General features: G+C 47.8%; 1 protein-coding gene across 1 annotated transcript; it reads right to left on the minus strand.

Moving 5' to 3' along the window:
* Nucleotides 1-24,323: 24,323 nt before the first annotated feature.
* On the minus strand, nt 24,324-25,277 carry LOC306663341 (olfactory receptor 2T27; the record flags this gene model as incomplete). Its single annotated transcript, XM_079143742.1, has 1 exon — nt 24,324-25,277. One exon carries the CDS (start codon nt 25,275-25,277, stop codon nt 24,324-24,326), a length of 954 nt encoding a protein of 317 aa, XP_078999868.1.
* Between the last annotated feature and the right edge of the window lie 1,109 nt (nt 25,278-26,386).

Here is a 26,386-nt window from a genome sequence, read left to right on the forward strand (position 1 = left end):
TCTGATACAAATACTTTATAAGTGTTCATCTGAGTACAACTTCATCCCAGAGATTCTGATATTTTAGGCTTCTATCATCATTCAAAGCATTTTTTATTTACTTTTCTTGTGCATTCTTCTTTAATCTATGAGATATTTATAAGTATGCTGCTTAATTTTGAAGTAGTTGAAATATGGGTGTGGGGTTCCATATATCCTAAGGTGACTGATTTCTAACATCATAAATCATTCAGGAAACAGTCTGCATGATTTCAATTTTTTAAAATTTCTCAAAGCTTATTTTATGACAGAATGTAGTCCATCCCTATTAATTTTCTACTTGTCATTTATGTGTATAGTTCTCTGTAAATAACAAATAGGTCAAGGTGGCTGATAATGTTTTTAAGCCTTCTTGATCATTACTCCTTCCAGAAAAATGAGGGGGCTTAAAATCTCCAAATATGATTATGGATTAATCTTTATAGTTTTATTTATTTTTACTTTATGTATTTTGAAATTTTGGTATTGGGTACATACACATTTAGGTTCATAATACTTTCCTGAAGAAGTCACCCTATTATGGTTATGAAATGTTCCCCTTTATCTCTGAAAATACTTCTTGAAATTTAATTTATATTAATAGCTCTACTTCAGGTTTCCCATGCTTATTTTCCCTTTCTTTTGCTTTTAACCTATTGGTGTATTGATATTTAAAGTGTGACAATAGTTATCATTTGCTTTTTACACATGTTGAACATTTGTACCTTTTAACTACAGCATCTAGATCATTTGTATTTAAATTAATTATTGATATTGTTGAGAAAGAAAGAACACCTGACATGAAGGGCATGGAAAATTAGGTAAATGATGATAAAATATTTTGAAAAATGGATTGAATAGTCCTACTGTTAGGCTCAGAGGGAAGATTGATGGAATGGTTTGGTTGCAATTGTTCATTGTCTCATTTATCATATAGCACACAGCAATGGATTTATTTTATTGTTTAACACTTTTTATTGTCCAATTAAGAAATAATATGTACATATATATCCATATACACGTGTGTGTGTGTATATATATGTGTGTGTGTGTGTGTATATATATATATATATTTAGAGAGAGAGAAAGAGAGAGAGAGAGAGAGAGAGAGAGAATCATAGGAAATCTCTTCGCTACCCATTATGGTTTTAATGTGAAATTCTCTAACAACAATAATGGTGCATATTTTTTTATATGCTTATTTGCCTTTTGATTATCCTCTTCAGGGAAATACCTGTTTATGTGTCTTGTTAAATTTTAATGGCATTATTTGTTGGTTGTTGAGTTTTCCAGTCTTTGTATATTTTGTAAACAAGTATGTACATTGCAAATGTTAAAATAATAATAATAATAATAATAATAATAATAATAATAGGAGAAAAGAAAAGAGGAGCAGAGAGAAGCATTCCAGAAACTTTTTCATTCCTACTTATACTGGGGAACCAACAGGCCTTGTATCAACAGGAAGACTACAGGTAGGTTGGTCTTCACAAAATAACTTTGTAAATTATAGCTACAAGGAAAATAGTGCAACTATAAATGCCTCTTTACATTAAACAGCATTAACAATAGACCACATAGTGAAAGACTTTTTAAAACAGGAAGAATATGTAACACAAAATGTGAGAGAACGCAATCTCACTGGGCATTTTGTTAAACATCAATGAGCTCCACAAACCTGCTAAAGGCATCAGGTGACCCTCTCTGCCCTGACTCTCTTCCTGTGACACATCATCACCAATTTCTTCAGTTCATACAGGTCTTTGCTGCTTGGTTATCTGAGAAAATTTCTATGACCAGTGAATATAAAATGGTGCTATGTCCCTCCCCTACTTTCTCCTATACAACATGAACAATCCCCACAGAATTTTTTTACATTTTTTTTTGTTCATTTATCTACTTGACAATAGAAGGAGGGGTTCCTGAAATGAGACATTTTACTTATTTTTTTCCAACAGTGTCTCTTAAAAGCCTAACACTGTTCCAACCTCAGAGTAGATGCTCAAAAATATTATTCCCTAAATATATTTGGTCATTTGTGGGGGAGATAAGGATTGAGTCAAGCATGATGATTAAGGACTCAAAATAATTATTGCCAGAAAGAGAATGGAAGGAGAACATCTCAATGTTGCTTTTACAATAAAATAAAATAAGACTAATATTGAAAGTATTTGTAAGGCCTACCTGAAAATAGAGTAGTGACAGGCTCACCCATGATGGCTAATTTCACGCCTGCAGATTTTTTTAAAATGCATTAATAGTAATTAATTGTAAATTTTAAGGAATATGTATGATACATTTCTCTACATCGTCAAACATTGATTGAAGGTAATTCCTCCAAATAGCATTAGGTCACGGCTAGGAATAGGGAGTCAACAGTTGTCTGCCCTCTTACTGCCTCCTGCCGTCCACTAGAGAAGTCATCTTTAGAAGAACCAGACCTTAAGCACTCCTCCAGATCCTCCCTCTCTCCCTCTCTCTCTCTCTCTCTGATAAACACACACACACACACACACATACACACACACACACACACACACAATGTCTTTCTTTAGCTTGAGAGAAGATATGGAAGACAAACAATATACACATTATTTCCACTCAGTATTTACGAGACACCAAATTACAAGATATTTCAGATACTAAAGGCAGATGAGGTCTATCAAACTTTTGAATATGTGGGTGTGTATGTTGTATTTTGTGGACGTGCCTCTGTTTTTGTAAATAGAGCATTATTTCACATCATGCTGGCATTTTCTTCTATTAGTCTTTCAGATGTGAATATTTTCAATTTTGATTTTTAAAGAATTCCCCACGGTAAGCATTCTGAGTAACACCCACGTCAGGCCACAGAGCCCATGCCATTTTCTCGGGCTGATTTTCACAAGCAAAGTTACCCTTTCTCCTCCTCAGGCTTCCCTGACCCTTCATTTTCCCTTCCCAGCCTTCAGAGCTGCTAGACCCTTGAGCGTGTTTTGTTCAACTGGGACTGCATGCAGAGCTCTGCTGGGTGGTGATCGTGGAGCAAGAGAGGGTGGAAGGATTCAGGAAGCTGCATCTTTCTGTGTCCACGGGTCTTAAGTACGGGTTTGTGAAAGACCGTTTTGTCTGCAGCCAGTTAGCTTCAAAAATCAGCAGCATGGTTTGGAAGGTGAGGATAACAACTGAACTCAGAAGAGGAACGCGCTTTCTGATGCCAGTAGCATCCTCTGCCTGTCCTGTAGCCTTGCATCACGGTCCACACGCACCTTCACCTGATCTATGGTCCAACAGGTATGGAGTCTTCAGAGAGTTCTAGAGCTCCATCGCACGATGCTCTGCCTGGAGCACCCACACTGCACTGTGCACCTAAAGACCTGTTAAGCACAAGTGAAGTGTTTTTAATCCAATAAATTCTGCTCTTAGCCAGGCACTGAATTCAGCTCTGCAGGCACCATCTGAGTATGGTGAAAGACTCTAGGGAAGCCTGAAGCATTCTGCCACACCAATCAAGTATCTGGAAAAAAGCCAAAGTCGTTTTCATGGTATAATGTGGATGGGCACAATAACCAGTGGCTTTGAAGTGTATTTCCTTTTAGGCATCTAGAGGACTAGTAAGTAGTGACCCTCATCGATGAGAACAAAGCCATGTCAGTTTCCAATTCAGTGTTTGTCAAAGACTGCCTTTATCATAAGGGATCATTTTACCTGGTCTACTTGACATGGCCCTACATAGTAAGACCATCTAGATGAGATTTGGAGAAGCTGACTGCAATTGTACCCTTCACTAACCTATGTAATTATGAGCATGGACTTTTCTGGATTGGAGATAGGTGAGGTTTAGGGAGAAATTTAAATTATGTTGTAAATTTTTTTATTACAATCAATATGCTAGTCAATACCCATGAACACATCTAAGTTGATCTTCCTCACAAAAATGTCAACACTTACGCATGCAGAATTTGATTCATACTTCAAACTATTAAAATTCACATTAGAGTACCTGAGGTGGATGACCCTAGCTGCTTCTTTCTGGTTCAGCAAACATTTCTGCGATTCCAATGAAAAATTTCAGATAATATGGACAGGGAAAAAAGTAAATTACTGAAAAAATATATACGATTTATTGGAGAGAGAAAAGGGAAGAGATGGCCCCTGAGTGATAGGCAGGAGGTAAGACACATGGCCTACTTATTCTGCGTAGTTGTGTACATGGAGACCAGGAAAGTGAAACTCACAGAAGAGCATGTGTCATGCTTCTGAGAACAGGGCCTCCCTATGGGGTAGAGAGCCTACACTCAGGGTGTTTTATGTATATTGGTAACTCCATAGGGACCACCATCCCAACTTGCCAACTGGACTTGGAGAGACTCTGGAGATTTGTGGTCCTGGGATGATTGCTTCTGGGAATGAGAGCCTTAGTGTCCAATTGACCAAGGCTCAGAACAGAAATCTAAGCACAAAATTGGGTACAATTAAATTTTAAAAAGAGGACTTTTATTTTTAATATTTGTAGAAATATTTGTATTCATCACTTCAACAGAAATTTTCAGATGGGAAGTTAAAAACTGAATTGATTTACTCAATACATGAAAATGATAAAATAATTACAAAGAAAAATGACTTATGTAAACCAAACAGTTTAGAAGAGAGAGAAATATTCAAGGCACTTAAAAATCATATTGGCTCAGAAATTAAGATAGGATTATTTTATCTCAAACTATGATATAATGTGGTTATTTTTCCAAGTAGGTGCAAATGACTAGAAATAGTTTTTAAATCCAAAGTTAATGTATCTTCATGGACTTTCTGTGTACTTATGCCATGATTATTAGTAATAGCAATGAACAAATGCCTAGAGTCTTCCTTCAAAGGTGGGTAGGCAATCAAGGAGTTATTGAGGAGAGATCCTAGACTCAGATCTTCATTTTACACTTGTGTAACTCGAACTTCCGGGAATTGAAGAGCCATAGCTGATGTATACTGAATGTGTAAGGTGAGCAAAAGTAAGTTTTCACTTTTGTAAAGGACAAAGATCTTGACACCATTCTTTTTTGACGTATCATAGCCAAGACTCTACTGACTGCTGCACATTTGATCATTCCTCTGTCTCGAACTCCTTATTCTGAAGATGAATTGTTGCTCCAAATTACAGACATTTCTACAATTTGGGGTTTAAGGGGGGAAAAATACCTCGTTATTATTGGCCACAAATGTGTATGTTGTTTCTCTCCCTGGTGTTGCTCACATGGAATTGTCCATATGCAGTCCTGTTACAGACCTGTCCCCAGGTCCTCCCTCCTTGTCTTGGTCACCTTCTGCATATTTTATTACTCTGGGTCATTAGAGCATATGTGCCGCATCTATTTCCTGCCACTCCAACACTTGACACGGTTCTGTTGGAGCAGAGGATGTGACACTTGACACAGTTCTGTTGAAAGGTCATCCTCCCTCTTGGGGACCACAGGCATGGCATGTGTCCATGTGTAGTTGCTTTTTAATATTAATAATCAATATATCATTAGAAACTTATTGGAAAAACATTGGAAAGGCTTTACTGTATTGGGACACAAAATAGTACACAATAAAAATTTAGTAGTAATACATAGATAAAATATATGAAAATAAGCATAGATTGTACTTTTGAAGGTTTTTCTTATGTTAAAATAACTATAAAATGATATAATTATTACTAAAGAAAAAATGTGTATAAACAGACTGGCAGAAAAATAAAGATTCAGATTCAGCCTCAGGACACTTGGTGTCTCTGTGCTGTTTCTCCACTGTGCCGACGCCTCCCATCCACCTAGGACCCCCGACCGCTGCTGGGCTGTAGTACAGTGTGCTGCAGTCTGGATCTTAAGTGCTCGCCAAGCACAGTGTGAAACACTGCTCCTCAGCTTGTCACCAAAGGAGGTGTGGACCTTTCAGAAGAGGGACCTGGTGGGCAGTCTCAGGTCACTGGGGGCATGTCCTCACAGGGGGTGCTGGCCTCTTCCTCCTTCTGTAGCTCCCAGCCACCATGAGGTGAGCTTCTTCCTCCACCATTTGCTACTGAAACTTTTGCCTTCAGGCACTGATTTTGATCAATTTTATTTGCTGTGCTTTTGTGCAGGTTTTTCATGGTCTTTGTGTTTTCAGTTTGCCATTGCTTCCTGGATTGATGAAATCGTATTACTTTTTATAAAACATTAAAATTCGCTATCATAATTTCAAATGCCTTTTCTGTGCTTGATTTTCTTTCTTAGATACACTAAGGACCTTTTTTTTTTTCTTTTTTTTTCTTTTTTTTGCTTTTGGTACCAGAGATTGAAACCAAGCATGCTTAACCTCCAAGCCACCTCCCCATCCTTTTATACTTTATTTAGAGACGGGGTCTCATTGAGTTGCTTAGGGCCTCACTAAGTTGCTGAGGCTGGCTTTGAACTCAAGACCCTCCTGTCTCAGCCTCCAGAGTTGCTGGGATTACTGGCATGCACCACTATGACTGGCTGCTTTGATGACTTTTAAAATGTCATCCAACTCAGTATTTTCTTTTAATTTCCATTATACCTGAGTTTTATTTTTAATATTTTCTATTACTATATTATGACCGCTAATGTTTTCATTAAATCTGCAATGGGTAATTTATTATTAATCTTATACCATATTAATTTCACTTCATGTGATTATAAATACTATTTCTGGAGGTTTGTTTGGGTTTTTTTTATCCTTCATGTCTCAACTTAATTTTTTGGACATATGGTGAATGGTTATAATAATGCTATTGATTTCTGTTCCTTCTCATTGTTCTTTTGTTTAGGCAAGTTTTAACAAGTGAGTTTCTCTTCATCATGTGCTGAGTTTTAGTGTGTGTGTGTGGGTATCTTGACTGGATGTTAGATATTATGAATTTTACCTTTTTAATATGGATTAGTTTGCAGTCTTATGAACATACTCAAACACTGTTCACACTCACACTTTAGCTGCTGGGAAATGCCTTTTTGTTTTGGGGCCTTTGGGATTTGTGGGCATGACCTGGACAGTGTTTGTACCAAGGCCAGTTACTCCTAAATACTGAGGTGAGTCTCCCACACTGTGGCATCAGGTGTTCTCTGAATTACCAGGTACTCCATCCCAGCTGCTAGCTATAGGCAGAGTCCTTCAGCCCTGCAGGGTACACAGCACTGCTTTCTATGAGTTTTTCAGATGAGCCTTTATTGGCCCGGGAAGACTTCTCACATGCATGTGAAGAGCAATACTCTGCTGAGCAGTGGAGTCACTGCTTTCCAGAGACCCAGGACGCTTTCTTTGCAAAGCTCATTTATTTCATTTTACTTTTTAAGGAAAGAGACTAAACAGACTTCTGCTTTATTCCATTTGCCAAATTGCAGAGAGCAGAGAACTCCAGTTCCACATTCCCAGCTGGTTTACACTTTTTTCTCTTCCTGCTCCCTGTTCTTGGCATCTGTGCTGGAGCCCAAGGTGCTGGGCAGGCTTCAGGCACAGGTGACCGACTGTTGTGGTCCGTGAGGGTGAGGTATGCGCCTTCCAGCCCCACGCAGATATGCAAGGTGCAGCACCGGATGCCCCATGCATTCTGCACACTCAACTTGGTTTTCCTGGCAAACTCACTGGGCTTGAACTGATGGGTGCCCAGGATGATGCTGATGACACGCTTGGAGTCCCTCACATGATACCTGACACGTAATCAGGCTTGAGGTACCTGAGCCCAGCCAGCAAAGCACAGCAGGTCCCTGCGCCAACTTGCGACTGTTGTTCTTCAGCTCAGTATCCGTGATGGCCCATGCTGGGAGTCCAGCTTCTGATACGAATCAACACCGTTACAGTGCTGGAATCCCACTGCTGAGTGTCTTGATATTGATGAAGGACTCTTCCCCGTTGACGCCAGTCGTGACGCCATCATGCTCATAACAGACGATAAGGTCCATATCGACATTTAGTGTTGCGGGGCGTAGAATGCTAGGACAGAGCCTTAGGACCATCGCCAGGTGTGGCAAGCCACTGTGCAGCCTCAAGTGCATCTTCCGCACTGCTGCCAGTGCAGATGACACAGGGGAATGTGTCTGCCACGGATGCCATTCTGGCCACACTGAGGAGCTGCACCCACTCAGTGCATTCCAGGTCATGTTGTCTAGAGAGCTGAGGACAAGCTCTTTTTTTTAATGGTGCTGGGGATTGAACCCAGCCTTGTGCATGTAAGGCAAGCAAGCTACCAATTGAGCTGTATCCCAAGCCTGGTCAAGCTCTTCTTGATACGAGGAAACTTTGAATGCCTGTGAGTGAGGTGTCCAATGAGTCCCTGTCAGATGAAGGTGAGTCTTTTTAAGTGGCCTGCAATGTGGGCTTTGAGGCAACCTACATCAAGCAGGTTGCTCCAGCAGGGCTCGAGAATGTGGAAAGAAAGGTACACCTTCCCTGTCACTGGGAGAATGGATGTCAGTGGAGAAGGGTGCGAGGAGTTTCCCGGGGAGTTGGGGAGTACAACTTAGGACCAGCGATGTTCTTGGCGTACATGACAGAAAAGAATTTCAGCATGAGCCAGACAAAGGCATAGACTGAAGTTTATTTAAGAAGTAGACACATATTCAAGGGACAACGCGGGTTATCTTGAGAGTGAGAAGCTCTGCCTTGGGCTGGAGGTTCAATATTTATAGAGGGGCTGTAGTAGGGGCCAGACAGGAGGAGGAGCCAGTGTGGAGCTGCACAGCTTCATGCCAGGTTCCCCTGCCTTTCGACACTTGAACATTCACATGGCATGTGTCAAGGGCCTGTTGCTCGAGAGTTACAACTATGCTTTCTGCATCTTGGTGGCTCATGCATGTTTCCTTTAAGGCTCAGTACCTCTCTCTCTTTATCCTAAATGGCTGCCTCACTTTCTATCCCAAACCCCTTTGTGGAGAATGACATGGATAAGAATGGAATCTCCTGTGTTGCTGATGACATGTGTAAGCCTGGGACAGATCCTTCTTATTGAGGACTGTCTTGCAAACGACAGACAACTTGGTCTTTCCAGATGCCATCTCCATCTGCACAACTCATGATCTCAGCGGACTCTACTCAGATCCCTCGACCGTGTGCCACGGCCTGCAAAGTCGCTCAAGACAGGAAGCTGAGTAACTATGAGACTTTTCTCATTTATTTTGTGTTTCTCATTGTTTCATAATCAGTGTCTTGAAGTTGGTTTTAAAGATATTTCGGTTAGAGTTTCTTGACTGATTGAGGAATGAGGTTCGGGCAGAGAGTGTCTAACATGGTCTCCAGTGAGTCTTGTGTCACGGTCTTCGTGCCCCTCGGCATCCTTTCCTCTTGGTGGGACCTGTGTTAGTGCTAACACACCTTAATGAGTTCAAGGAGCAACTTTGCTTGGGCAGAAAGAAGTTGCTGCTCTTTCAAATGACCTCTCACAAACCTTCCAGTTGTTTCCTGGTTTGGACAAAGCCCTCCAGAGATGAGCACAGGAAACGGGTTAAAATTGCCAAGTCACTCAACCAGAGCCGCCCAGCCCTTCCTCTCAGTGACCCAGGGTGAGCTGTGCTCACTCTACTCTCACTACAAGGCTGAGCTCCTGCCCAGGGACGTTCCTTCCTGCCTGGTGAACGTGGGCCGTCCACCCAATGCTTCTCAAACTGCGCCTGCCTAGGAACGTGTCCACTGCCTTGGGAAACATGCTCCCCTGTCCAAGCCCAGAGGATGGACCAAGAGATGCAGAAAGCAACATCAGGGTTTGCGGTTTGAAATCATAAAACTTTGGGAACATGCATTAGCCAGTGATTTAGTACACTTTTTTTTTTTTTTTTTTTTTTTTTAACCTGGAAGTGGGCAGAGCCCAGCGACCGGCTCGAATAAGTGTGTGTGGACTCAGGCAGTGGGCTCTGCAGGAGCGGTGGGGTGTGAAGGGCCTCCTCAAGTTTTATTCTAGTTTGTTTTTTAGTAGATGCGCTTCACGTTTGAATAAGACCGTCAGAAGGCTTGTAGGAAAGGGAGGAAGGCGCCCAGGATGGAGCGCAGGTGCAGCTTCTTGCGCAGCCATAGACAGGTTAGCAGCGGTCCTAAGCGCCAAGGTGGAAAACATGCCCAGTGTCTGCATTTGTTAAAATCATTGCCTACGTTTCTCCATGCTACTTTATATTAACATTCAGGAAGAAAGATATTGAATTGAAGGAGCTTTAACCATAACGAAGGTAAGATTTCATGATTTTGACCACAGCATCTTCCTCTGTAAAAAGGGGTTAAAACTATTGAAAAAAATAGCTTCTGAGCAAAGAAGCAAGCCAGTGCATTGCTGGGAAACCCGGCCTTCCAAGATGCCTTGGGAGAAAACCGACTTCAAATCTCGTTGGAAAACACGTTATTACGCTGCCCGTCTAGCATGCAAGTAAAACCCCCAGGGTTCCTCCTTAGGATTATCCTTCGCAATTAAATGTAATAATCTTTCAAAACGCGGAAGGCAAGCTGAGCAAGGGGCGGAGGGCAGCCGCCCGGAGGCTGGGAGGTGCAATGCACCTGCGGGAGCTCGGGACTCCGGCAGGGCGTGGCTGTCCGCGCATGCGCAGGGCAGTCCTCCGGCCCGGCCGCCTCCGCCTGGCACCAACCCCGCTGCCTGGGGTGCCACCAGGGACCGCCCAAGGGCCTCTGTGGCCTGAACCCAGGAGAGGCTGCCGGCACTTTCTCACCTAGGCTTCCGGACATGAAGCTGACAGCCCCATGCATGCGTCAAAGGAAATTTTCAAGGTCGCAGACATAAATGATTAATTTGCTAGAATCACGACCTTTGTGTGTCTTGTGTTAACAGTGGCGCAGCAGCCGGGGCCTCTCTTCCTGAACAAGGGACGCCTGGACTCGCCGGGAAACGGTTAGCAGGGATTTGTCCAGTATGTGCAGTGTTCCCCGAACGCGATGCTACTGTCACGGTCACTCTGCAGCACACCCTGCTGGAACGCAGCCTCCTGCGGTAGAGGTAGCTCCTTGGCTGGGGAGTGGGAGGGCCTCCTGCTCATACATCAGGCACGCACTGCTGGTGGGCTTTCTCCTTTTCAGTTCATGTTCTTCAAGCAGAAGAGAAGCTATTAAGATCAGACTGGGTAACCTGATCAGAGGAAGGTAACGGGAGAACAGATGGGCCAGGTGTGAATCAGAAAGACACTTTACTGCAGGATGGTTCTCTGGGGAGGTTCCGCGAGGCTCACTGGTCCACCAGGGTGCTGGGCCGGAGAATTCCATGCCTCCCCTGTGGGGCTGAGGTTTTGTAACCCAGGGTCGGGAGGGGAAGCTCGAGGACTCCTGTCCTCCTGGGACTGGCTGGGGTCATTTGCCAGTGCCTGATTGGTTGCTCCTTGGGGCCTGCGCAGGCTACCTTGTTTCTCAGTGCATGTGCAGGCTGCTTGATGTCCTGCCCCCATCCAGTCACCCTGAATCCCCTAACATTCCAGCCTTTTTGATGACAGGGTGCTGGCCGAAGTCCATCTGGCTACTTCCTGCTTATTAGGGGGTGTCGGTGGGGAAAGGGCTTGGAAAGAGGGTCAGTGGGGAGGCCGCTGTAGGAGTGCAGGAGCATCTGGTCAACAGCGCCTTGGGCAACTTCACTGACTGGGTTGAGGGCAAACCAGAGGAGACGTGGCACGATCATTAGCAGGAGTCCTACCACTAATGTAGGAGTGAGGACGGGGGCTAGCCGGTGGCAGGAGAGCAGATTAGCCATCCTGGCCAGGGACCACCCAATTGCTGCTGTTGAAGTCTTTCACCCAGCCATCTGAGGGTTTCAACATTCTTTTCCACCAAACTGGTTTCATTAATGAAGTAACAACATTCTTCTCTTAGGAAGAGGCATGTCCCCCCTTGTCTGCGGTCAGGAGATCTAGTGCTTGAAGGTTCTGTCAGGCAACTTGGGCCACAGAAGTTATTTGTCTTTGTAATGAGACCAGGGAGGCAGCAGATGCCTCTACTGCCTCTTGGAGTTGCTGTTCTAGCTTCTGGGAGGAAGTGATCGCATAACCAAGTCCCCTGGCCCCAACCCAGAAGTGGTGAGGGAGGAGGTTAGGGAGAGTCTGACCACCACTGGTAGGAAAATAGCCCATTTCATTCTAGGAAGGGAGGCTTGAGCAAGCCAGCCCAGCTCAGCTGCACTGTACAGCGTTAGCGGTTGAGGCCTAAAGGATGCAGGATCCCCCCATGTGAAGGCAGAGGTAGTAAGAGTCAGGGTGGAGAGGAATCACGAAGGAAGCATCCTTTCGGTCCAGGGCTGTTAAGTGAGAGGTGGAAGGGGGAATGTGAGAAGGGAGAGGGTGAGGGTCAGGAACCTCTGGATGGGTGGGAATGACCGCCTCGTTAATTAGGTGGAGGTCCTGGACGAAGCGGCAGGCCCCTGAGGGCCTGCGGACTGGTGAGATGGGGGTACTGCAGCGTGACTCAGTAGGAATGAGGAGACTCTGGTTAAGCAACCAGTCTGTGATGGGTTTAAGACCTCTGTGAGCACTGAAAATAGGCAGCTGAGGACGAGAAGGAATTTACTTTGAGGTTTCAGTTGGACAAGGACTGGCTTGTGGTGGGAAGCTGTGGTCGGCTTGGAGGTGTCCCAGACTTGGGGGTCAACTAGGCCTGGGGGCAGTGGTAGAGTAGGTGGTACAGGAGAGCTAGAGTGTTCGATCAGAGGTAGGAGGAGGTGTGTAGTGGGCCCCCTGGGGAGAAGCGTAGGGTAGCCCCAAGGAGTAGGAGGACGTCCCTGCCCAGGAGGGAACTGGGTAGGAGGGGATGACCAGGAAAATGCCTGAAAGGGTGTCCCTCTAGGGCACAGGCTAATTTTGCTGTCCCTTTTGGGAAGGAGGGTGTCCCATCAATACCATAACAGAGACCTGGGAAGGAAACAAAGATCCCAGGAGGTCAGGCAAGACAACAGGTAATCCCCTTGTCCACAAGGAAAGTTACGGATTTGCCTGGAGTGTTACCCTGGGCTCGGCGAGGGTGACGGGGTCCTTGAGTTGGGGCTCCTTCAGTCTTCCATGAATCCCATGGGAAGGGACCACCTGACTGGCCGCAGCCCCATGTGGAGGCGCGGGGAGGGACGAGCCATAGGGCAGTCACTCTTCCAGTGTCCTGCTTGTCTGCAGATGGGACATGGCCTGGAGGGGGGCTGTGGGTTTGGGCACCCATAGGTCCAGTGGCCTTTGGGTCCACACTTGAAGCAGGCCCCTGGCGGAGAGGATTGCTGGTCCCCCTCAGAAATTCTCTCTGGAGCCGCAGGCTGCCGGGCAGCTACCAAGGCTTGGGATTGGAGTGTCACCTTTTTCTGTAAACGAGCCTGCCTGGCCAATCCAGCCGATCCCTCTCGGGCATTATAGACCTTAGAGGCCATTTTTACCAGGTCTTGGCTAGGGGCTTGAGAGCTCTCCTCAGCTCATTTGAGCTTTTTTTCTGATGTCAGGAACCAATTGAGAAATACAGTGGGCTGCTAGCACTGTTTCCCCAGGGGGAGAATCAGGGTCCAGTTTAGTATACTTGGTAAAGTTCTCTGTGAGACAATTAAGGAATAAGGCCGGATTTTCATCTGAATCCTGGGTAATTTCCCTCAACCTATCAAAGTTAACCACTATGTTGGACAGGGCCACGTGTCCGCTATGAGGTATTGGATCATATGGACACAATGGCGGTGACCCTGCTGGCCATCTCAGTATTCCCAACCTGGTTGGGTTGTTGGGACTGCTGCTGCCCCTGTGGGTAGGGTTATGTCCGTTAGGTGGACTTGGTGGGCATGACCTTGTGCTGCCTGCTGGATGCAGCCTGCTCGTCTGGGGTGAGAGTGGAAGAAAGAACAACACAAACCTCACGCCAGGTGAGATCATAAGTCTGAGAAAGTTCTCTAAATTCCTTAACATAAGTGGAGGAGTCAGCAAAGAAAGACCCCAGGTGCTTTTCCATCTGAGAAAGATCTGAAGTGAGAACGGGAGGTGGACTCGGACAATGCCCTCTGCCCCTGCTATGTCCAGGAGAGGACAAGGGAGTTACGAGTGGGGTGGGGGAGAGGCCGATGAGATGGAGTGTGAGAGCTGACAGGAGAGGAGGGAGCTGGGGAGGAAGAGGGAGGAGGAGGGGGAGGGAGGAAGAGGGGTCCTCCTCCGGGGAGAAGTGGAAGCAGGAGGGCCTGGGAGTGGCAGGGGTGGAGGAGGAGGAGCTGGAGGAGAAGAGGAAGAGCTGTAGCTGTAAGAGGAGAAGAGGAGGAAGTTCGGCCTGAGTAAGGAGGGGGAGTGGGATGGGGAGGATCTGCAGAGGAGGAAGGGGAGGCAGAACAGCAGTGGGGAGGGTTGGGGCCGGCGCTGGCTAGGAGAACTTGGGCAGTGGGGCAGGTAGAACAAAGAGAGGGAGGAGAGCACATGTCCCAAAAGGCCTGGACATGAGCCACCTGTGGCCATTTCTCTGTCCGGTGACAGTAATTGTCCCCATCAGTGAGGATTTGAAAGTCACAGGTTCCCTCTGGAGGCTATAAGGTCACCGCTCTTACTTTTCCCAGCATGGCTCTGGTCAGCCTTCTCCTCCGACTCTACCTCCCATGCTGTTCCCACCGGCGCCACGCCACGCTCAGTCAGTATTCAACGCCGCCGCCTGAAAGGCGAAGGGGACTCGTCCCATCAACTCTCACCCCGCTTCGTGCCCAGCCAGTCAGCCCACACCCGGCTGTATTTAAACACACTCCTTTCTGAATAAAGCGGAACTACTCTGGCGCTTAGCTTTGGCCCGTGTCTCCGTGTGAAATTCTTTCAGAGGCCACTTTGAGCCATTGACTCACACGGACTGTGGCCAGCCGCCGTCGACTAAAAGACCAGTCGCTTACGGCCTAAGTCTTGGGCGAGTCCTGATTTATGAAATCAAGGTGCAGACAGCCCAAAGGAGCCTTGGGGTCTAGGGGGACCCTGTGTTTCCCATGGCCTTCCAGTATTACCCGGGGGTGCACAGGAGTGAAAGGAGGCATCCCCAGTTCTGGTCGTGATCACTGAGGAACAGAAGGTGGGCGAGCTGGAGACCAGGACGACTCCTCAGCCTACAGGGCCCTGAACGGAAAAGGAGGCTAGCCGGAGGCTGGGAGGCCTCCACAGTCTACTGGGGCCCAAAGGGAACAGGCGGGGGTCTGTGGTGCGCCCACGACTTATGGACAGACCTCGGTAATGGAGAGTGCAACCGAAGGCCAAGGGAAACGCAAGGGAACGCACTCCACTTCTGTCCCGGATGGAGAGGCCAAGGGGTGCAGGAGTCTCCTGGTTCTCCAGGGAGAGGGTGCACCTAACCCCAAGGGGGAGCCCAGGACCCTCCCCGGCTTCCGCACCGAGTGTAAGATCAGAGCGGGGTAAGCTGAGCAGACCGGGTACCGGAGAACAGGCCTGGTGTGCATCGAAAAGAAACCTACTGCGGAGCAGCGCCCGGGTGCACCAGGGCGCTGCGCAGAAGAGCCCATGCGGCCGATGGGGCTGCGTTTTCCTAACCGGTGGGAGAGGGAGGCTGAGGACTCCTGTCCTCCTGGGATTAGCTGGGTCGTTTGTCAGCCCCTGATTGGTTGCTCCCTCGGGCATGCGCAGGCTGCGTTGTTTCTCTGCGCGTGCGCAGACTGCTTGATGCCCTGCCCCGACCCAGTGGCCCTGAACCGCCCTAAGACTAGAGCTGAGCTTTTAAACCTCTGCTTCTGAGGAGCGAGAAGTTCTGTAGAACTGCTCCTTCTGCCCTTCTGCTTCGGAGTCAAACTGTGGACCAGCTCCAGCTAACCAGCAGCATAGACCTTGGGGCAGCTGCTGGAGGACCATGCAACCCAGCTGGCCAGCACAACCAGCCCCGCAGACCACCCCACCCACAGCTGCGACCCACACACCCACCAGAGGCCCCAATTTCCTTTTTTTCCTTTCTTCTATTCTTCCTTTCCTTCCTTTCTTTTTTTTCTTCCTTCCCTTCTAGGGGTTAAACTCAGGGGCACTTTGCTTCAGTTTGCTCCTAACCAGCCCTATCCCAAACCAAACACAATTCTGTGGGAACCAAGGGGCTCCCCACTTTGATGATACTACAAAGCCTGCACTCAAGTCACCATGCCCAGCACGGCGTGGGCCACAGAGAATAGGAGCCCCAGGGTGCGGCCGGCTGGACAGAGCGGCCTGCAGAGGTCCTCAGAGGGCAGGTCACTGCGAGCCTATGTGGGGCCTTCTGGAGACGCAAAATGCATTTTGTCAGTAAGTACATGTCACAGCGCAGAAATGAGGCCACCGGGCAGCCGTGCAGCTGTGCTGGGAGCCGAGGACGCCCCGGGAGGGCGGCCTGGACCTCCTTCTCTGGTCCTCAGTTTCCTTTTTCCTTTTTTCTCTTTTTGTAGGAAATATGTATTTTCATTAAAGTTTTTATCAGTGCATAATAGTTCCACATAATAGTGGGGTTTATCTTGAGATCAGTGTACGTCTGTGAGGTGTGATTGGCTCATGTCAGTTCTAGGACCTTCTGTTCCCCGCCCCACCGCTCTCCTCTCCCTTCCTCTGCTCTCTGGCTCTTCCTCTGTTCTTACATTTTTAAATGGGTGCTTTATAGCTCTAGATAAATACAGAGTTCACGGTGGCATGTCCATCTATGAACATAGCCTGATTTCCACTCCCCCATTCTGCCCTCTTCCCTCCTGCTCCCTCCCTCTCCATCCCCTTTTCCTGTTCCACTGATCTTTCTTCTATTTTTACGGGGTTCCCCTGCCCCCTTTCCCTGTAACTTGGTCTAGCTGCTGCATTTGAGAGAAAACATTTGACCCTTGACTTTCTGGGTCTGACTTAGTTCACTTAGCACAATATTCTCCAGTTCCATCCATTTACCAGAAAATGCCATGATTTTATTCTTTATGACTGAATAAAACCCCAATGTGTATATATGTCACATTTTCTTTACCACTCACCTATTAACAGGCATCTGGGCTGTGCACCTCTGTCTTCTTTCAGAGAGAGGATGAAATCACACTGCTAATCAAAAGTATTCTATGGTTCTAAAAAGTTGTGGATGACTTGTTTCTGCAAGAGGAAAACTAGGTCACTGATAGTATATTGGGATGCAGCTGCTTTGGATAAAATTTGTAAAGAAAGACAAAGATGTGAAGAAATACACCAAAAATAAAGAAGTGGGAAGTTGTAGTATCTTCCAGTCAGAAAGAACGAACGGAGCTGACCCTGTGCCACCAATGTAGGTGCCTGTCCCTCCCAGGCCACGTGGCTCCAGGCTGGTCTGAGCCCAGGCATCTGCCCCAGTGCCCAGGCCCCAGGTCCACGTGGCTCCAGGCCAGTCTGAGCCCAGGCATCTACACCAGTGCCCAGGCCCTAAGTCCACATGGGTCCAGGCTGATCTGAGCCCAGGCATCTACACCAGTGCCCAGGCCCCAGGTCCACGTGGCTCCAGGCTGGTCTGAGCCCAGGCATCTGCACCAGTGCCCAGGCCCCAGGTCCACATGGCTCCAGGCCAGTCTGAGCCCAGGCATCTACACCAGTGCCCAGGCCCTAAGTCCACATGGGTCCAGGCTGGTCTGAGCCCAGGCATCTGCCCCAGTGCCCAGGCCCCAGGTCCACATGGCTCCAGGCCAGTCTGAGCCCAGGCATCTACACCAGTGCCCAGGCCCTAAGTCCACATGGGTCCAGGCTGGTCTGAGCCCAGGCATCTGCCCCAGTGCCCAGGCCCCAGGTCCACATGGCTCCAGGCCAGTCTGAGCCCAGGCATCTACACCAGTGCCCAGGCCCTAAGTCCACATGGGTCCAGGCTGATCTGAGCCCAGGCATCTACACCAGTGCCCAGGCCCTAAGTCCACATGGGTCCAGGCTGGTCTGAGCCCAGGCATCTGCACCAGTGCCCGGGCCCCAGGCCCTCTGCCCTCTGGCTCTGCACTGTCTCATCTACGTGAACACATTCCCACACACTCCGTCTGCAGGGCCCATTTCCACCATCTCCCTGAAGCCCACTCTGACTCAGGAGGCACTGTGGGGCAGCCAGTGGACAATGGAATCTCAACTTTAAACTCAGTCTCAGCAGCAATTCCACCCTGGACCAACCAGGAGGAATGTGAGCCAAGAGCCCTCCAGGAGAGCCCAGCACACAGTCCAGCCATCTGTAGACTCAGCATTTCAGGCTGACATGAGTGTCCTTCAGCTGCACAGCTGAGGACCTGGGCCTCATTGCTGTCCACTCCTCTCCAGGCTTCCTCCACCCAGGATGGTGGCCCAGCAGCTGCTCAGTCCAGGCTGGTGAGGCAAACTCCTCCGTCCACTCTGGCCCTGTGTCCACATGGAGCCCACTCCCTGAGTGATTCATGAGCAGCTGACCACTGTGCCGACAGTTCCTCCGTGTCCTCCTGGCCTTCTGGGGCTCTGCTGGAGGAAGAGGCCCCTCTAACGCCAAGGCAAGGTGCCCCGACTTGATGGGAAGGAGTTTGTCGGTTTATCTTATTTTCAAGTGAACTCTTGTATGAAACTCTGACAACATACGTGACAGATGACAGGCACGTTTCCTTGGAGAGGGGATGATTGCCTCTCTCGGGAAGTGACGCTGGGCCAAGTGGGCATGCCATTGGCAGCACCAGCCTGTCTACTGGGTGGAAGGGGCCCGTCCTCTGCATCTTCTTCCTCCTGGACTAGGAAGCTTGTAATTTCCCACCAAGATGAACATGAGAAATGGCAACTCCTAGAACATCCTACTCCTTCCTCGGGTGCCCTGCCCCTGCCTTGGGGCCTTTCACTGGACGTCAACTCCCACCTGTGTTCACAAAGCTAGAATAGATGAAAGGCCTTGGTCCACAGTGCACAGTGTCACCTGGCAGGTACAGGGTGAGCCAGAAAGGCAGGGCCGACCCCAGAGGGAGTCTGGTCCTGGTGCTCCTCTGTGACCCAGAGGTCATCCGTTGGAGGGTTTCTTTGAGATATTTTGGCATTTTTCAGGTCCTGATTCTGTCTGTGTCCTCCCTCTCCTGGATAGAGGGACCCTGCCCTGTTGGTCAGTGCAGGGCAGGCACTGTGTCCTCGTGATTGCTCCTCATCCAGAGCTCTGTCCTGAGTAGCCCGTCCTCAGACACCTGGTCCAGCTCAGGTGTGAAAGGACCCTCCTCAGCTATCCAGGGTCCTGCTCAGGGAGTGATCCAGGGTGGGAGTGCCGAGGGGGCTCCTGGACACAGCAATGTGACCCCACCCTGTTCATGGCGCCCTGATCCTGTCCAGCCCAGGCGTGGCTGAGCCCAGCTCCTTACATCTGTGCACAAATGGGCCCCCTGCTGAGAACCCCTCTAGCACCTGATGTCCATCTCCTTTTTTGAGTGCCCAGGGCCTCAGGGAGTGCCAGGCAAGCCTACAGGTGTTTGGGACATGCCTGTTATGTGAATTTCGGCAGACTGTTGATGATCACCTGTAAAGTAGAGCAGGGTGAGAGGGCTCTTCCTCCACCTCTCATCTCCGAGGACAGCGTTCCTCAGCCATGCCCTTCCACCATAGCCCGAGAGCTCTGAACCAGGAGCCCAGAGATCCTCTTGAAGTTGCTCCTGTCAGGTATTCCAGTGCCACAATGAAAGGCTGATCAGCATACCTTCCCTATTATAGACGGAAAACAAACCCAACACTGCACACCCTCAGCTGTAGGTGCTACTCGACAACTCGTTTCTCCTAGCGAATATCGTAACTTTCACTCATAGACTTATTCGATTACCCTTTGGATGGATTTGAACAGACCCTCCAGAGTAATGTGTCACTGTTCAGAGCACAATAGGGTGTGACCCCATATCGCCGGTTGACCTGAGAAAACAATAAGGGGGGGTAGGAGGTAGAAGCAGGGAGTCAAGAATGTAAGGGGCATGGAATCAGGGAGGAGGTGGAATAAAGAGATGCAAAAGCCAAGAGCTGCAGTTTGGGCTGGGGATGGAGGTGCACTAATGGAGATTGGCACAGAGCGCTCACCCTGTTCTGGGGCAGCGGGGGCCAGGGCTGAGGGTCACAGCACCGAGCACCTGAGCTTTCTTTTATTTTAAAGTTGGCCCAGCTTTATTGAAATCTGTTATAGAAACACAATTCAAATAAGAATCACTGTCTTTGGTTTTAAGGTCTGTAGAACCTGAGTTTTTTTTACCACGTGAGAATACGAAGTGTATTAATTCAAACTGCAGTGTAAAAGCGGATTCTAAAAAAGAGTAATGTGTCCTGACTAAACGTTTGTGAATGGTTTCTTCCTAAGCACTTGACAACCGTTACAGCTCTTTAAAAAATCCGTGCAGTTTAGAATTTAATGAGAAAATCTACATTTACTGTAATGTGAAATGTGTTCACATTTAGCCCGACTTTCATAAACTCTGGAAGGTACTTTGAAAAATAATTCACTTTTTTTCATGTCATGGAAAATTATACTCATTATAATATTAGAAATTATCTCTTGTCTTATGAATGAAAAATAAATTCTCTAGACTCCCCTAGCTTGAAACATAGTAAGCACAATTTTAGAAAAATAAAACAGACTTGAGTGTGAGAAGTAGCTCAAGTAGACATTTTCTTTAGGAAGCCTTCCTCTGTTTTTGTGAAGTGTTCTCTCGATCATTAAGATCTTTTAAAAATAAGCCATTCTGCTCCCAAGATTATAATGAAAACAAAAGAATAAATCTGAAGGCAGACGTCATCACATCAAGGCGATTCCCTAACTCATGTCTCCTGGTATTTCCTTCCATTTCCTATCACCCCCTAGAATATGCGAGGTTCTCTGTATTACAGACCCTTGCTTTTTTTTTTTTTTTGTGAGTTTTAGGTAAAACATCTTTTGAAGAATCTGTTTGATTCTTCAAACCCTGTACCTATTTTCCTGATATGTAAGGAATGGAAGTGGAATGTGTCCCTGGAACCATCTCAGGTTCACTTACTTCTGTGCCGACTATTTAGGAAGCTCCCTTGACCCTTTAGAAATTAGAATTCAACATGGAAAACAAATTCAGTTGTCCTACGCCTGTTGCTAATTTAGAACAAAGCTATAACACATAGCAAAATTCCAGTTTGTTTTTTTTTTTTCACATAAGGGAGTTTATTATGCAAACAGAGTGTCTCCCTGAGGTAAGAGAGAAAATGAGAGGAAAAGAGAAAGGAAAAGAAAGGGCGTGCACTAGAGAGAGTGGAAAGCCAGGAGGATAGAGAAAGGTGAGGAGGACAGACAGAAGAATGGAAAAAGATCTAAATTCCCGTTTTTAAACTATATCTCATGCAAACTTAAATTTTAAAGAATAATCATTCCAGGCTTCCATGTAGATCATGAGCCTAGTGAAGACACAAGCATGGTAAAACAAATTTTTACATCTTTACATCTTCCTTTAAAAAGTGTGGCATTTTTGGCTGACAGAATAATCAGCATTATGGATCAATCCTCTTGCTAAGGAACACTTTGTGCATTTTTGTGGGGTGTTTCTGGGGATGGAAGCGGGGCCTTGCACACGTGAAGCAGGTGCTGTACCACTGAGCCACTTCCCCAGCACCATAGAACACGATTTTAGACCTGGAAACAGAAGATCATCTGGTGACTTCACACACGTCTGATATCCTAAGACTAGAATTAAGGGCATTCTTTTGTATTCTCTCCTTTAATAATTTTTGGAGGTAACCACGTAAAGGCTTCCAGACGGTGGGTGATGTTCTTCAGCAAAGTCAACAGGCAGCGCAGAGAGCTCTGCACTGAGGGGGCTCTCAGCTCTCACTGCCTGTGCGCCAGTTCCCATGCCGTCTCTCCCAGCATCATGGTCTTGTGGATACTCGCCTCGAACCCGGCCCCTGATCAGCCACGTCCACACTGCCTGCCTCCTTACCGCCTGCATCCCAGCCTGTGTGATCATGCAGACATGTTTCATTTACATACCGCATCTGCTTTTGAATAGTATTCCACAGAACAGAATCCACATGCTGTGTTTTTAACTTGATGCAGACCCACAACAACCTTCTTTATGTCACGGCTTTGGCTGAAGAGTTCGTGAATTTGTTTCTCAGTTGTGGAAAAGGAAAGATTTCCAATATAGAATGTACAGCTTTTCTTCAGTGATTTTTCTTGTTCTCCACTGTCACCCCGAAGTGCTGGTCCAGGTACTGGCTCAGCTCCACTAGCCGTTGCTGCACAGTGGCTTCAGGGGCCCCGACATAGTGCAGAGAGCAGTGCATCTGACCTTCAAGTTCTCATTCAAAGTACATCATCTAAGCGCTAACGATGTCTCAAGGGCCAAGCTAAAAATGGCGGCATGAGTGAGAAGACAGGCCTGCAGGCTGTGGCCAGGCCTGTCTCCCCACTTTGAAAAGAAAGGAGTTGAGCTTTTCAGACTTGGTCCAGTATTTTCATCTCATGGAGACTTTTCTTTCTACTGGAGTGTCTGTTTTCTTCAACTCCTGAAGTTGGGAGGTCCAGGGACCTCCTTCCTCTCCACTGTTCACGGTATGTGAGAGGCTGTGACTATCTTTTTATCATAGGGAAGTGTGGTGGCCAGTCGACCAGCACCAGACCTTAAAACATTCTCTGCCTGTTTAATCTAAGGTCTTAGGTTGGGGTTAGAAGCCATCACTGATCGCCTCTGCGGCCAGAGAGGATTCTGCTCTGAGGGCAGAAGACCACCCGTGGAGTAAGGATGGCAGAGGGCGGGTTTCTCTGCACTTTCCATAGAGTGATGTGTTATCATGACACTTTGTGGCCTAGAGTGTGTTCCTGAGCTAAAATGGTTTTTGTTCCAGTTATCTCATTTCCCCTCAAAACTCTCGCTTTGTAATAAGAATTTGGTTAAACTATTTAATGTAGTGAGAAGCAGGGCTTCAAAAAGTCCATTAATCCAACCTGGAGCAACCCACATCTTTAATTAGTGCTTCACAAGATCTACGAGACTTCTGCACACGACTAAGCCATTCTCTTCACACCAAGGCTGGAGCACTAGAGCTCAGAGAGCACTGGGCCTGGGCTGGGATCCTGGCAAACCAGGACGTGATGGACTCTGAAAGCCACTCCGTCTTCTAGTCGCAGCCTGGATGTCACTGGGGAAACAGGAGATTTGGAGATAAGACGTGCAGTCGTCTTCCACCCACCTGTCTTCTCTGGAAGGATGAGAAGGACAAATGATGCACAAGCTGCACAACCAGGCGCTTCTTCTGCAGCAGCTCCGGATTTTCCGAGACACATCAAGTCCCAGCCGACTTTTCTGTGTATGTGTAAGTAGTGAACACTTACGGATGTAAGAATGAGCTCACAGACAGGTACATCGTGTTCCCTGTAACACAATTTCCTTCTCAGATAATGAAATATAAAAATTTTAAGTGTCAAGATATGGAAGTAGGAAAATGGAAAGACAAATCAGTCTGGGGAAGTGGGCCACAGCAAGAGACAGAGACAGTTTCCCCTGTGCCAGAAGAACAGTGGTCGAGACGAGACGGAGTATGAGCCTGACCAAGTACGATACACTAAGCTACAGTATAAAAACAAAATAGTGAGCACTGTGCATTAGCCTCTGAAAGGATGAGCCAGGGTTGGCTTTCAGAGTCCATCGCTTCACATGAGGATCTCAAACAGAGAACATGCGGGCCATCATACAGTTTAAATGTGGGGAAAAAGATATGATCTAAGACAATTCTGTCTATTTTTATTAAATTTTATCTTTGGGATGTCAACAATGAGGAACAGGAAGTGTGGGTGGCATCCACATTCACAAACACCACATGATCACTCGCTCATAGTCACTGAGTCCATGGTTCCAGAATGATTTCAGGAAAACACTCTAATAATAAAAATAAAAGACCAATCTTCAGGTGCTGGCATCCCCCAAAATTTTGACGTGTACTTTTGTGTCTTCAAGTTGTGTGGAGAGAATTCAGTTGAAAAAATCATGGCAAATTAGTCAAAACTAATTTTTCCAACAAATAACGATGTCTTCATGGAATTGTTTCTATAAGGGACAAAAGAGTCATTTGTACAAGAATCAGTTGGTATCGACATATTTGGAACACAGCGGAAGTCGTATTTGACAAGTTGATTCTTTGAAGCACATGGTGGTGGGGGGAATGCCAGAGGAGCAGCCTGTGAGCAGGCAGGTCCAGAAAAAAGCAATCCTGAGAAGCAGGCAGGGCCTCTGAAGCCTCCTCTTTATCCCTGCTCCCCCCAAACTCCAGGTTCAGCACCCTCATGCCTTTCAAGAAAGAACCGGATTCACAAAATCTCAGCTGCCCAAATCCCAGGACTTCCCCACTGTTGCTCGCATGTGGGTGACTTTTAAGCTGGCAGGCCGAGAACACTCAATTTCGAAGGTGATGATGAAGTCTTGTGTCCTGATTTTCAGAGCTTTAGCAGCAAGTGCAATTTCTTTAGGAAGTGGTGACCTTTCCCGAGGACAAACACTTCCCTAGAGCCCTCTGCAGGGCTCCTGTGACGTCCCTGTTCCTCAGGCTGTAGATGAGCGGGTTGAGCACGGGCGTGAGGATGGTGTAGAAGGCGGACACGGCCTTGTCCTGCTCAGGGGTGTGGTAGGCATGGGGCAGCACGTAAGTGTACATGGCGGCCCCGTAGAACAGGCTGACCACCACCATGTGAGAGGAGCAGGTGGCCACCGCCTTGCGCCGCCCCTCGGCCTCACTCATCCTGTACACAGCAATGAGGATCCTGGTGTAGGAGGCCGAGATGACAGAGAAGGGGATGAGGAGCATCAGGATGCAGCACACATACATGGCTGTCTCGTAGGCTGACGTGTCCCTGCAGGAGAGCTTCAGGAGGGCAGGGACCTCGCAGAAAAAGTGGTTGATTTCTCGAGAGGCGCAGAAGGGGAACTGCATGGTGACCGGGGTGAGCAGGAAGCCATCCGCAGACCCTCCCAGCCAGGCTGCCGCCACGATCAGCAGGCAGACCCTGCGGCTCATCAGGACCGGGTAGCGCAGAGGGTTGCAGATGGCCACGTAGCGGTCATAGGACATGAGTCCTAGGAGGAAGAACTCTGCCCCTGCCAAGGTCAGGTAGAGGAAGTGCTGGGCAGTGCATCCCGCAAAGGAGATGGCCCTCTGGCCCGTGGCCTGGTCCAGCAGCATCTTGGGCACGATGGTGGAGATGTACAGAAGGTCCATGAGTGAGAGCTGGCTGAGCAGGAAATACATGGGGGTGTGGAGCCGCGGGTCCACGCGGATGAGCAGGATCATGGTGGCGTTGCTGGCTATGGAGGCCACGAACACCAGGAGGATGAGGGCAAAGAGAAGCCAGGGGGCGCGGCTGCCACTGAACAATCCCAGGAGGACGAAGTCAGCGTACAGGGAGCCGTTGCCCCACTCCATGGCACTGCAGGCTGCACGGGAGGCGGGACAGAGCTGGAAAATGCCTGGCTGGTTAGGGCATCACGATGGGGCCTTAGACAGACCAAGGCTCACGGCTCTGAGCTCAGGAAGCTCAGAAGAGCAGCCTGAGCAGTGTCACCCCCATCAGCATCGCCCACTCAGGACCAGAATGCCCGCCTGCGACCTTGCCCTGGTCATGAGGTCATGGTCAGAGGTCATGACGCAGCAGGTCCATCTCCCCTGTCACCCCCATCAGCATCGCCCACTCAGGACCAGGACGCCCGCCTGCAACCTTGCCCTGTAACTCAGAGGTCATGACGCAGCAGGTCCATCTCCTCTGTGTAAGGACATTCATCTCTCTCTCAACACCATTCCCACCCTGGGGAGGAGCCGTCCTGTTGAACTGGGTGGAGTCGAGGGAGAGGCAGAGAGTGGCCCCAGCCTCCCCTGCACCAGGCTCTGGTCCTCACACTGCAGTCAAAGCCACACGTCCAAGGTGGGTGTTCGGCCTGCAGGGAGACAACCACGTGGACTTCACCTCATCGCACCGTTCCTGAATCTTTGCACACTGTAGGATTTGATGCTTGACATCCTCATCAGGTGCTCGGTATTTGCCAGCAAAGACCCTCTGCTCAGGTGTCAACCACAGAGCTCTCGGCTGTGAGGAGCAATCCAGAAATCAGCAGCCAAAAAGCATCAACAGGAAATAATATTTAGGATCAGGGGCTTTTATCTGCCCTCTTACAGCAGAAAACTATGGATTATTAACACAGAACTGATTGACCTGATGAAGTGAGTAAACGCAATAATTAATTTATCAGGTTTTAATAGAAAAGATGGAAAAATGAACAGGTTTATAGAATACTAGAAGTTATTGTCTCCCAAGGTACTTTAATCTTAAATTTGAAGTTAGATCATGCACATACAGCCATTTCAGTTAAATAACATTCTACCAAATATATGACCATATGGGCCACTTGGACAGTCCATTTTGACATTGGAGAGTCTGACATTGTGCACCTGGTGACCAGGAGCCCCGTGAAGCTGCTGAGCACCTGAAACATTACTTTAACTGAGGATGAGCTGCAGCTCTATGGTAATCACAGAGA

The sequence above is a fragment of the Sciurus vulgaris genome (assembly GCF_902686455.1).
Source record: "Sciurus vulgaris genome assembly, chromosome: 6".
NCBI lineage: Eukaryota > Metazoa > Chordata > Mammalia > Rodentia > Sciuridae > Sciurus > Sciurus vulgaris.